This window comes from Stegostoma tigrinum, chromosome 2, assembly GCF_030684315.1.
Source record: "Stegostoma tigrinum isolate sSteTig4 chromosome 2, sSteTig4.hap1, whole genome shotgun sequence".
NCBI lineage: Eukaryota > Metazoa > Chordata > Chondrichthyes > Orectolobiformes > Stegostomatidae > Stegostoma > Stegostoma tigrinum.
In genome coordinates, this window is record NC_081355.1 from 89,835,636 (window position 1) to 89,849,086 (window position 13,451).

The window sequence follows — 13,451 nt, forward strand, 5'->3', positions numbered from 1 at the left end:
AAGGCCTGGAGACAGCAAGGACTGCAGATTCTCAAAGATGGTCACTAAATGTGGAGCTGGGAAAACACCAAGTCAGATAGCATCCAAGAAGCAGGAGCATCAATGCCTCAGGCCAAAATCCTTTGTAAAGACTGGTCAAATTGTTTTAGAAATGGTAAATTTGTAATGAGAATTAATAACAGAGCAAAGCATTTCTTTTAAGGCCCGTTTTGAAATTTTACCAATAGTTGCTTTCTCTTTGTGAAGGCATCTTCTTCAGTCTCATTAACTCCTTTATTAGGTGATGCAGTCATGTACTAATATTAAACTTTGTATATTTATGGTGTGTTTTTTTGGATTTCAGTCGGCATTCGAGCTACCTCATTTATGTAACGGCTATGTATGTATATTTTATTCCAATCAATGGACATACTTAGAATCAATATGAGATGTTTTTGTTAACTTAGTACAAATAGATCTCACCTACTGCATGTCCAAAATGAACATTCTAACTACTTGGCTCTCAATAAGTTACTGAGAATGAGGCTCATCCCTTTTTAAAAATTAGCAGAAGCAATTAAATCTGTCAGCACTCTTTTTTTGGTTTTCTTCTGCGAATTTCATGTTTCTTTCTCCTTAATACAAAGTGACTTCTGGCAAACATGTTAGGATAATGTAGGGGAACTAGCAGTCCAGTGGTAATGTCACTGGGCTAGTAATCCAGAGGTGCAGGTTAATGCTGTAAGGATCAAATCCTACTCTGGCAGCTGTTAGAATTGCAATTCAATTAATTAATGTTCATTGTCTCAGTTACCGAGACTATCACAGTTGTTGAACTCCCATCTGGTTCACGAATCTTTCCCTTGTCTGGCCAACACTTGACCACAGAAGTGTTAGCCAGAATCAGCCAGATTTTTCATTATTTTGTGAAAAGGAGATTGTGTTTGTGTTTGACAAATTTATTAGAGTTCTCTGAGGATATAACAAGCAGAACGAAAGGGGACTCAGTTGATTTAGTGCATTTCAATTTTCAATAGGTATTTGATATCACTTAAAAGGTTCATCTCAGTGATAGCTAACAGCCTGATCTCTCAGAGGCTAGTCATGAACGATCTTTTACCTTTATCTTCCTTGAAGAAGCAGCAAATTCATTTTTGGCGTGACCACTGAGATGTGCTTTTAAACTTTAGCATAGCTGAAAATGTCATGCCTCCAAGAAGATGAAAGTTGACTACTAACTGGTTGAACTTTGCTGAAACTACCCATCTGACCTAAAACAAAATGGGTTCATTTTCTGCTCAGGGTTGACCAACATGTCATTGAATGGATACATGGAACATATTTTAATGATTCTGATGAGGTTATTTTTTCCCATGAAGGACAATCTGAATATGATGCTCTAAATTTGTGCTGCACTGATGATACATCGTCCGATCACTTGTACCTTCTAGCATTTTTCAATTGAAATGAAGTTCTTAGAGTCTACTTGTCCATCTTCACAAAGCTTTAATGACATTTGAGCGACTCTCTCTACTTCTAAATGGAAGTCATTTTGTTTGTTGATTAAACCCATCATTTCTACGGTGAACAAAATCTGTTGTAATCCAAACTTGCAGCACCAGAAAAACCGGAAGTTTCTTTTTCTTTATTCATTCACGGGGTGAGGATGTCACTGGCATTATTTATTGCCCATCCCTAATTGCCCAGAGGGCAGTTAAGAATCAGCCACATTGCTGTGGGTCTGGACTCACATGTAGGCCAGACCAGATAAGAATGGTAGTTTCGTTACTGCCATTAGTGAACCAAATGGGTTTTTCCAACAATTGACAATAGATTCACAGCCATCATTCGATTCTTAATTCCAGATATTTATTGAATGCAAATTCCACCATCTGCCATGGTGGGATTCAAACTCAGGTCCCCAGAACATTATCTGCGTCTCTGGATGAATAGTCCACCAATAATAACACTAGGCCTTTGCCTTCCCCAAGTCATATGAAATTAATTTTCCCAGAGATGCATGATTCTGGATATAACATTTGGAAGCATTCTGGCCATGATTATTGATTTATTTTTGTGTGAACATCGGAGTCCAACACTTGTTGCCTAACAAAAAGACCTGTATTAGTAATTTCACTATTGCATACAGAAATTGATGCCAGAGCACATCTTTGACATTGAAAATGGTACATTTTGGAAAGACATTCTTGAAGTCCATGCTCTGTCAGCTTTTTGACGGTTTATTCTGGGGGAAATTGTAGACTAATTAATAAAGATGATCTTATAGAAATCAATGATTCAATTTTATTGAAAAAATGTTTCCTCATCTCTGTCCTAAATATCTCTCCTCTATTCCTAATCTCTATCCTAGGATGGCTTTGTTCACTGTTAGTACTTTCCAAATGTCCTGCTATCATACCTTTTACATTAGACTTCAGCATTCTCCCTTGTTTTGATGCTAAGCTAACCGGCCTTTTTGTTTTCTCCCTCCCTATCAAATAGTGGGGTTATGTTTGCCACCCTCCAACCTTTCAGATCCTCTCCAGAGTCTGTAGAGGAAGTTAACCATTACTGCACCCAATATCTCCACGATCACTTCCTTTAGCCCTCTGGAATGTAGATGATCGGGCTGTGGTGATTTATCAGAATTTTACCTGATTAACTTCAGCAGCAACATCATCTTATTTGAGTTCTAAAGAAGGGTCACCAGATGCAAAATGTTAACTCTGAGATAGTAAGAACTGCCGATGCTGGAGTCAGAGATAAGTGTGGAGCTGGAGGAGCACAACATGGCAGGCAGCCTGTGTTTTCTTTGCACAAGTGCTGCCAGATCTGCTGAGTTTCTCTAGCAGTTTGTTTTTTTTGTTTCTTCTTACTAACACCGATTTCCTTTGATTCTGCCATCTCACAGACCTTTGGTTCCCTCATTCTTAAATAATTTACAGAAAGGATCTTTAAGCAGTTATTTGAAGGCAGCTCTTATCTGTCACATTGATGAGTGAATGTTTAAACGCAAATTTCTTTTGGAAAATTATTAAAATTTAAATTTTTATAAGGACAAAGCTATGTAGGCCTGTTTTTCCATTCAGTTCATAGGTTTGTCAATTATTTTGTTTGCGTGTGTGTGTTTCAGGCCTTGCAGTTTGTCTGTAGTATTAAAGTACAATAATTTCAGACATCTTGGAATTATTACTGCCTATGCATTTAATATTATTGTGACTCTTTTCTTTACAGCCGACATAGCACAAAGGTACCGAATTAGTAAATATCCAACATTAAAATTATTCAGAAACGGGATGATGATGAAGAGAGAATACAGAGGTCAAAGATCAGTGAGTGCACTTGCAGACTTCATCAAGCAGCAGAAAAATGATCCTGTTCAAGAGATTCTGAATCTGAGCGAATTGGAAACAGTTGATGTAAGTCTGCACATTTGGACTTGGAGAGTTTGAACAATTTTTGTGATCTGATTCCAAAACCAATGCTTTGTCTGTGATTTGTAACAGTGATCTAAATTGTGATATCCAAGGTAAAGGTCTTGGTCATAATTTCATGACAATCTATTTAAAATGTATGCCTCATGAAAGAGTTAAACTCATCAATCCTTAAGAGTGTTTTTCAAAAAAAATTCTAATGTACATGCATCCATCTTAGGAAAATTTCAATCAGACTGATCAAGTGCAGTGATACTTCCCAGAAAATTAGTGTTACATTTGGACAGAATAGTCTGTTTAAATGAATAAATGTTCACTTTCAATGCCCTATAGAAAACTACCAAAATTATATCTAAAATAAGCTAAAAAGGAGTTTAACAGAGAGGAAAATATGAAATGAAAACTTTACATGTCATAATTATGTAAATAAATTAAAATAACTTTGTCTTTGCTGAAAGTTCAAGATATCTATTTCTGGTGTATAATTTGTTGCATGAATTATACTTTAACCTGGTTGTACAAGAGATCTGAGTGGGAAGAACAAAACATCAAGAAGGATAATTGTTTCATTGTAGAGAACATAATCAGTCATCAGCAGTGCAAGACAAAAAGCTTGGATGTCATGTCTGTTTTTAGCAATGACCAAGAGGATATTATTAAATCAGCTTTACAGCGCAAGATTACAAATTTTAGATCTAATCCAAGAAGACCAAAGTTCTCTGCATCAGTCTCTAGACTGTGCTTAGTTAGTTGATCATGAGGAACGTCATAAGCAGCAAGAGAGACTTAAAAATTGTATTTTTAATAAATTGATGTTGAGAATCATATGGAAAGATGCAACATTGCAGGAGACCATTTGGCCCATACTGCTAGATAGTTCTTTGGAGATATCCAAATAGCTCCACTGCTGATTTTCCTCTGCTGCCACATTCATTCATTCCCTCCAAGAATTTACCAGCTTCTTTGTTGAATGTCACAGCTGAATTACTTCCCTTACTGTGACTACACTCCAGGACACTTGTGTCAGAAAGAAAGTTTCCTCCCTTTGCTTTTTTCCTGTTGTGTAAAGTTTGTCATCTCTGAAATCTGTCATTGGAAGTGGTTTCCCTTGTTTACTTTATCAAAGCCGTTTGTGGTTTTGGGTGCATCGTTTTAGCCTCTTCTGTCCTTCCCAATTTGTCCAGTCTTTCCACATGACTGAAATCTCCCATGATTGGGATCATTTTAGTAAATTCCTTCTGTGCCCTCTTTAAGGTCTTGGCTCCTTCACACCGAGGGGTGCTCAGAATTGAACATTGTTTTAATTGATCAATCATTGGCGGCCAAGCCATCTGGAACATTGTTTTAATTGATCAATCGTTGGCGGCCAAGCCATCTGCTGCCCTGGATCCACAGTTTTGAAATTCCTTCCTGTGAAGTGTCTTAACACTTTTTCACACTACTTTGTTTTGATATAATGCATTTGTTATATGCCACCAAGGCCTAGCTAGTCTTTTTGTAAAGAGCTGGCATAACCTTCTTGCTTTAGTACACTGTTCCTCTATGAACAAAACCAATGATCCCACATGCTTTTGAACAACTCTTCCATCTTGTTCTGCCACCTTCAAAGATGTGTATGTGTCACCCTCTGATCTCTCTTCTCCTGTACTCCTTTTGATATTGTTTCATTTGTTTCCTATTGTTTCTCATCCTCTTTAGCAAAATGGACCACTCTCAGTTCTCTGTTTTCAGATATCTGCCTGTTTGATTAGCGTATGTTCTCCTGAAGTCTGGTACCATTCTCAGTTGTTTACATGTAGTTTTGTGTCATCTGAAAACTGAAATTATGCTTGGTGTCCCCAAGCCCAAGTAATAAATAGACATCAGAAAGGACAGTGGTCCCAATAGTGATTCCTGGAGAACAGCATTGTTTATTTCATTTCAGTCATCAAAACAGCTGTTCCTCCGTACCATGTGGTTTTGGTACATTAGATGATTTCATTTCCACACTGTCAGTGTTCCTTCAATCCCAATGGCTTTAGTTTTACTTGACAGTCGATTTTCTAGTATTTTAACAAATACCTTTTTGAAGTCTATAGCTACAACACCAACCACGTTCTCCTCGTCAACCCTATCTTTACTTTGTTAAAGAACTCACTTGAGTTAGTCACACCATCTTTTCACAGGTTTGCTGACTTATTTTATCCACTCGTGGGATGTAGGCTTCGCTGCTGGCTCAGTATTTATTCCCATACTTAGTTGCCGTTGAGAAGATGGTAGTGAGCTGCCTTCTTTTTTTCACTTACTAATCTATACCTTTCCAAGTAACAGTTAATTTTGCTCTGGATTATTGTCTTTGAATGCTTCTGTTGTGCAAGGGCATCAGAATCCTGCAGAAACCTTGGCATAATGGCACAGAGCAACGTGTCCCTGAGTATAAATGGTATAGAGTGGGCGGAGTTAGAACAGACCAGAAGAAGTTTGCACTGAACACTATGAAATTAGAGTCTTGAAAGCAGGTTGATGTGACCACAAAGAAAGTAGGTTAGCCCTTACCTAATGTAACTATGAGTCATAGTATTATCATCTCATAACATAGATTTACAATGCATGACAATATTTAGTGTTAATGTGCAATCAAAGGTAGTATTTCAAAGTCTACGGCTGAAGGGCTTTCTTGATGCTCCTCAACTAATCCGTATCAAATCCAATCAATGTAGCCTCACTGTTAGGCTGCCTAACCTCTGAACACCTCATTTGTCCCTTCCCCCCCCCCCTGTTTTAAACAAATATGTGATATTTGCAAACTTCCAGTTTCTTGACACCACCCTCATTTCCAATGAGTATGAGAATATTGTGGCTGGTACTTCACCTATTTCCATCATTCTTTCAAATACTTTGGAACCCTTCCCCCTCAATCAGGTAACTTTTCCGCTTGGAGGTCTGCCAAACTCTTGTGTACCTCTTAATTATCTATCATTGTTGGATCCACTGTCATTACTGCTTTCTTCTTTCCTGATTCATTGGTTGAATCCTCTTCTCCACTGAACACAGGTACAAAGTATTAGTGTATCTGCTGTGCTTTGCCCAAGAACAATTCCTAATAGACCCAATCCTTCGACTACCCTTTTACCCTAAAGAGTTACTCTGTTAAAGACTTTTGAATTCCTTTAGTGTTTGCTGATAATCTGTCTTAATTCTGTTTTTGGCCTCCTTGTACTTTTCAATTGAGTTTATGTTTGGTTCTCTATCATGAAATCTATGTTTGCCATGAGCCACCATTTTCCAACCTATTTTAACTTCTGTACCTTTTGCTGAATAAAGGCACACTTGTTGGAGCTTTTTGTCTTGTAATCATCAGGACAACTTGCAAGAATATCAATTCAAGGATAAAACCAACATTTATATTGCATGAGAGGAGTATGCTGATTGACTGCACCCGTTAGCCCTGATTTGATGGTGAAATATCAGGCTTTGTTTAAATTGTGTTGCAGAGTAATAGATTCAGTTCTCGTACTGGTTGAGGTATCCATGAAGGTCCCACCTTCTCAACTTTGCTTCTTGCCTGGGCGTAAGGACCCTCGGATTAAATTTACAATCAGTCATTTCTTTCTAATGAGAATTACAGAGAATGTACAAGTACAAGTAGTCACCGTGGTTCCACCTGTACTTTACACCACCAGCTACATGCACATATTCTTACAACAGCCTATCGTTGGGCCAAGTAACTTTGTTGCTTCTGTGATCCTTGGAGGACCAATTGTGTAATGAGTAAAATTATGGAACCCTCTTCTATATTTAATAATGTGCTGTTGCCTTATTTGACAAGAGTATCAGCTATGCTAGACCATTGTAGAAAATATCAGAAACATTCAGTGATGCCAGCTGAAAGTTGTGTGAGCAAAGCATTGGACCTTTTCAACTGTTGCATGTATCTTGGTTTCTTACAGCAGTGTTCAAACTTTTTTTAGACAAAACAGCTTTTGTCCTAATTTCCATGCTATCTGTAAAAACATGAAAGAAAAACAGGATTAGATCATATGCCCTTGTCTGCCATTCATTATGATCACAGCTAATTTTGGATTTCAATTCTCCTTTCCTGTCTGCTTCCTGTATCTCTTGATTCCCTGAGAGATAAGTCATACGGAACTTGCAATGTTAATTCTGACTCTCTTTCCACAGATGGAGCCAAACATGCTGAGTTTCTCCAGCACTGTTTTTTTTTCACATTTAAGTATATTTAGTCACACATCCATAACCCTTTGAGATAGAGAGTTCTATAGATTCGTAACACTAAGGGATTCTATGACTTGAACTGAAGAAATTTCTCCTAATTTCAGGCCTAACAAATTTATCCTGAAATGGTGCTCTCATTGATTGTAGACTCTCCAGGCACAGAAAACCAGTGTCTGCCACATGAAGGTCCTTCAAAATACTCCTATTCCAATCTTCAGAGAATAAAAATCCAGTTTAGTCAGTTTCATAGGATAATACTCATTTCTAGGATCAGCTGAACAAACCTTCACGAGATTGCTCACAATGAACGTATATCCCTAAAAATGAAGACTAAAAACTGCACTTCTCATTCAAAATGTGGTCTCCTTAAAGCCCCATCAAATCAAAGCAGGATTTCTTTATTCTTATTTTATAAAAGGCCATTTGCTTTCCTAATTGCTGCCTGCATGCTCACTTTTTATTCCTTGTATGAGTACACCCAAATCTGGACATCACAATTTGCCAGTTTTACATCTTTTCAAAAGAATCTGTTTTTCTATTCTTAGGAGCAATGTGAATAACCTCACACTTAACAAATTTTGCACCTGTAACCTTGTAATTCACTCACTTAACCTGCCTTTCTCTTTGTACGCTGCTCACAGCTTACATCCTAAAACACTTCGTATCATCAGCAAGTCTCGACAAAGAGACAGAGGGTAATGTATCGAAGATGTTAATATAGATTGTAGATAGCTATGGGTCCCACACTGACCCTTAGAGCACTCCATTAGTCACAGCATGCCAACCTGAAACTGCTCCATTTGTTCCCATTCTCTGCTTCCTTTCTGGTAACCAATCCTCTATCCATGCAAATTTTTCACCCCAATGTCCTGAACCCTCGTGTATTAACCTTTTTATAACACCATTAGTTGAATTCTCAAAAACTTGCCAACTTTCAATCTGCTGGGAACATTGTAGAATATTAAAGGGAATTTTGGAAAATCATAACCAGGGTATCCACTAACTGGTCAGCTGTCTCTTTGAAATCCCTATCATGTAGGACATCACGTCTTGAAGATTTGTCAGATGTTAGTCCTTTCGGTTTCTCCTGTACGTCTTCTCACTCTTATTAGCCCCTAGATTATTCTCTATCTCTGGTCTTAAAAAAACCATATGCCTTCTACTATGAAGGCAGAATCACAGTATATATTCAATGTTTCTGTTTATTGTTATATAAAATGTCTTTTTATGCTTCTAAGGAGATACTTTAGCTACTCTCTTCCCTTAGATTTTGAGAGGTTTTATATTGTTGATTAATTTGGCCACATTTTAAGTTTTTCCCTTCTTTTACACCTAATAAACAAAATTTTACACCGATTTACCATTCCAATCAATATCCAAATTCTCTAACCCTGGAAACCACTGCATAATACTTCTCCAGGTTGCTGGTGAATATACTTAGTGACAGAATTGTAATTTACTCGCATTATGTCTAAAAGGCTGCTGCCATTTATTAATGTTTTTGTTATGGGAAAAGTCCTGTTTTGTAAATTCTGTACTTTTACAAGCAAGCAGTCTTAATTTAGCTGTAGAATGTGTGATAAACTTTTACAGTTGAGCCATGGGGAAAAGTGATTGGAACTTTCTACAACAGGCTATTTGAACTTTAGACATACCTTGCCATGACCACCTCTTGCAAAACAAAGTGAAAAGTAAAAGCAAGTATTCTGAAGTGTTAAGAGCCAGCACACCAGTTAATTCCTCTGGAATCAATTTACTAAGATCCTGTTGACATCGTCTGCATCCAACACCCCTGACAATTCCACATTACTGTATCTCCCCAACAAGCTGCAACAATATTTAAACTCTGCTAACTGCTTACGTTTTATCGTGAAGCAATTTTGTTCTGATAACTTATTTAAATGCCAGGACCTTCAAATACCCATCAAGCCATTTCTTGAAAAATAACCAGAAATCAGTGTTAGAATTTTGTCACACAAACACACACACACAGAGTTAGGTTTTTTGTTGCACTACTTGGGACATATTTGTCTTGAGGATACACAAATAATCTAGAACATGTTGGGGATTAACAGTTTATCACAACCTTTGTGATTTCTTATTTGCTTAGTTACTTACTTGCTATTGACAGGTATATAGACAAGACACTAAAATGTGAGGCTGGATGAACACAGCAGGCCAAGCAGCATCTCAGGAGCACAAAAGCTGACGTTTCGGGCCTAGACCCTTCATCAGAGAGGGGGATGGGGAGAGGGAACTGGAATAAATAGGGAGAGAGGGGGAGGCGGACCGAAGATGGAGAGTAAAGAAGATAGGTGGAGAGAGTGTAGGTGGGGAGGTAGGGAGGGGATAGGTCAGTCCAGGGAAGACGGACAGGTCAAGGAGGTGGGATGAGGTTAGTAGGTAGCTGGGGGTGCGGCTTGGGTTGGGAGGAAGGGATGGGTGAGAGGGAGAACCGGTTAGGGAGGCAGAGACAGGTTGGACTGGTTTTGGGATGCAGTGGGTGGGGGGGAAGAGCTGGGCTGGTTGTGTGGTGCAGTGGGGGGAGGGGACGAACTGGGCTGGTTTAGGGATGCAGTAGGGGAAGGGGAGATTTTGAAACTGGTGAAGTCCACATTGATACCATATGGCTGCAGGGTTCCCAGGCGGAATATGAGTTGCTGTTCCTGCAACCTTCGGGTGGCATCATTGTGGCAGTGCAGGAGGCCCATGATGGACATGTCATCTAGAGAATGGGAGGGGGAGTGGAAATGGTTTGCGACTGGGAGGTGCAGTTGTTTGTTGCGGACTGAGCGGAGGTGTTCTGCAAAGTGGTCCCCAAGCCTCCGCTTGGTTTCCCCAATGTAGAGGAAGCCGCACCGGGTACAGTGGATGCAGTATACCACATTGGCAGATGCGCAGGTGAACCTCTGCTTAATGTGGAATGTCATCTTGGGGCCTCGGATGGGGGTGAGGGAGGAGGTGTGGGGACAAGTGTAGCATTTCCTGCGGTTGCAGGGGAAGGTGCCGGGTGTGGTGGGGTTGGAGGGCAGTGTGGAGCGAACAAGGGAGTCACGGAGAGAGTGGTCTCTCCGGAAAGCTGACAGGGGAGGGGATGGAAAAATGTCTTGGGTGGTTGGGTCGGATTGTAAATGGCGGAAGTGTCGGAGGATAATGCGTTGTATCCGGAGGTTGGTAGGGTGGTGTGTGAGAACGAGGGGGATCCTCTTGGGGCGGTTGTGGCGGGGGCGGGGTGTGAGGGATGTGTTGCGGGAAATACGGGAGACGCGGTCAAGGGCGTTCTCGATCACTGTGGGGGGAAAGTTGCGGTCCTTGAAGAACTTGGACATCTGGGATGTGCGGGAGTGGAATGTCTTATCGTGGGAGCAGATGCGGCGGAGGCGGAGGAATTGGGAATAGGGGATGGAATTTTTGCAGGAGGGTGGGTGGGAGGAGGTGTATTCCAGGTAGCTGTGGGAGTCGGTGGGCTTGAAATGGACATCAGTTACAAGCTGGTTGCCTGAGATGGAGACTGAGAGGTCCAGGAAGGTGAGGGATGTGCTGGAGATGGCCCAGGTGAACTGAAGGTTGGGGTGGAAGGTGTTGGTGAAGTGGATGAACTGTTCGAGCTCCTCTGGGGAGCAAGAGGCGGTGCCGATACAGTCATCAATGTACCGGAGGAAGAGGTGGGGTTTGGGGCCTGTGTAGGTGCGGAAGAGGGACTGTTCCACGTAACCTACAAAGAGGCAGGCATAGCTGGGGCCCATGCGGGTGCCCATGGCCACCCCCTTAGTCTGTAGGAAGTGGGAGGAGTCAAAAGAGAAGTTGTTGAGTGTGAGGACAAGTTCAGCTAGGCGGATGAGAGTGTCGGTGGAGGGGGACTGGTCGGGCCTGCGGGACAGGAAGAAGCGGAGGGCCTTGAGGCCATCTCCATGCGGAATGCAGGTGTACAGGGACTGGACGTCCATGGTGAATATGAGGTGTTGGGGGCCAGGGAATTGGAAGTCCTGGAGGAGGTGGAGGGCGTGGGTGGTGTCACGGACGTAGGTGGGGAGTTCCTGGACCAAAGGGGAGAAAATGGAGTCCAGATAGGTGGAGATGAGTTCGGTGGGACAGGAGCAGGCTGAGACGATGGGTCGACCAGGGCAGGCAGGTTTGTGGATTTTGGGAAGAAGATAGAAACGGGCCGTGCGGGGTTGGGGAACAATGAGGTTGGAGGCTGTGGGTGGGAGGTCCCCTGTGGTGATGAGGTCGTGAATGGTGTTGGAGATGATGGTTTGGTGCTCGGGTGTGGGGTCATGATCGAGGAGGCGGTAGGAGGTGGTGTCGGAGAGTTGGCGTCTGGCCTCGGCGATGTAGAGGTCAGTGCGCCATACTACCACTGCGCCACCCTTGTCACGGTGGATTTATGCAGTTTTTGGTATTAAATGGTTCTGTGGACTGGTACAACACGGTGGATTTATGCAGTTTTTGGTATTAAATGGTTCTGTAGACTGGTACAATACCACAGAAACACTGATTTCCCTTGTGTTTTGGTGGACACATGAAAAGGCAGGAAATCAAACCAAGGCTCTTTTTTGTACCTGTTGAATTAAACCTGTTCCAGAGCAACCGTAGTGCAAAGACTGCAGCAGTTCAAGAAGGCAGTTTAACACAACTTTCTGGAAGGCGGTTAAGGATGGCCTGTAAATGCTGGCGTAGCCAGCAAAGACCCTATCCCATGATCACGTATTTTAAAATGTTGTTGTCAATCTGCTCCATCACAGCTGAGGTGCTGACTGTGATGTTGGGAAACGCAAGTGTGCAGGATACATATTATCAAACAAAAATATTTTATTTAATTACAATCAGATTCCTGATAATTTTGCTGTTTTGGTCATTTCATAAAACAAACAGCTGTTTTTCACTTGCAGAAGCTTTACTGAACTGCATTGTAAAACTTCTTTTTAACAAGGCGTTTAAAATCATATACAGCAAGTGAACAGTCCAGAATGTGGCTGTTTTATTTTACAGCGCAGCAAGCGAAACATCATTGGATTTTTTGAACAGAGAGATTCCGACAACTACAGGGTCTTTGAAAAAGTGTCCAATATTTTACGGGATGATTGCGTCTTTCAGGCTGCATTTGGGTAAGAGTGAACTAAATATGTTTTTAATAATTTAATTAGCACTTTTTTGAGTGAAATATGATTTGTATGAGGATTTTTGCTTCTCTTCCTATAGTATTCCCGGTATTGGAGGATGGGCAGATAATTTGCTCAGAAACCTCTGCTAGAGTTGCACTGTAACTTGCTGCTAATAGTGCATGAGAACAGCTTAGCGGAAGCACTTTTCTGATTATTCTTACTTGCCCACTGCTACATTAGCACAATTGAAATTTCAAGCTTGATTTGTGCTTTGTAATGGCAATGTGCATCCTGCAGATTTCTTAGTGCTTTAAGATCCAGTATGCTTAAGTTTTTGAATGTTTTGGTTTGTAAAATAATTTATGCAATGTATTTATTGTTTCACAATATTTAGTATTATAAATTTCTTCTCCCAAGTTATTCAAAATTTAGACATATGCAGTCCTAAGTTTCGTTAACATTTTTGTCAAAAATTATTCAGACAAATATGAATTACAGGAGTTAGAACATAGAACATTATAGCGCAGGACAGGCCCTTCGGTCCTCGATGTTGCACTGACCTGTGAAACCAATCTGAAGCTCATCTAACCTACACTATTCTAGTTGTTGTGAAAAACATCACTTTAACCATATTCTATTTATGATACAGTTGAATGCACAAGTTTATTTGCTCTGGAATTCAAGGAAGATGTGTAATTTCAGGCTATAGTTAAATAGC

The 13,451-nt window shown here is 40.7% G+C and overlaps 1 protein-coding gene across 3 annotated transcripts in view; it reads left to right on the plus strand.

Annotated features, from left to right (window-relative positions):
* The window catches only part of erp44 (endoplasmic reticulum protein 44), a 92,998-nt gene that overhangs the window by 58,313 nt on the left and 21,234 nt on the right, over window positions 1-13,451 (plus strand). For all 3 annotated transcript variants that reach the window (XM_048524138.2, XM_048524150.2, XM_059655416.1), the window contains 2 exons: window positions 3,214-3,398; window positions 12,621-12,736. In XM_048524138.2, coding sequence (XP_048380095.1) covers window positions 3,214-3,398; window positions 12,621-12,736 — 301 coding nt within the window. The remainder of the gene's footprint in view (window positions 1-3,213; window positions 3,399-12,620; window positions 12,737-13,451) is intronic.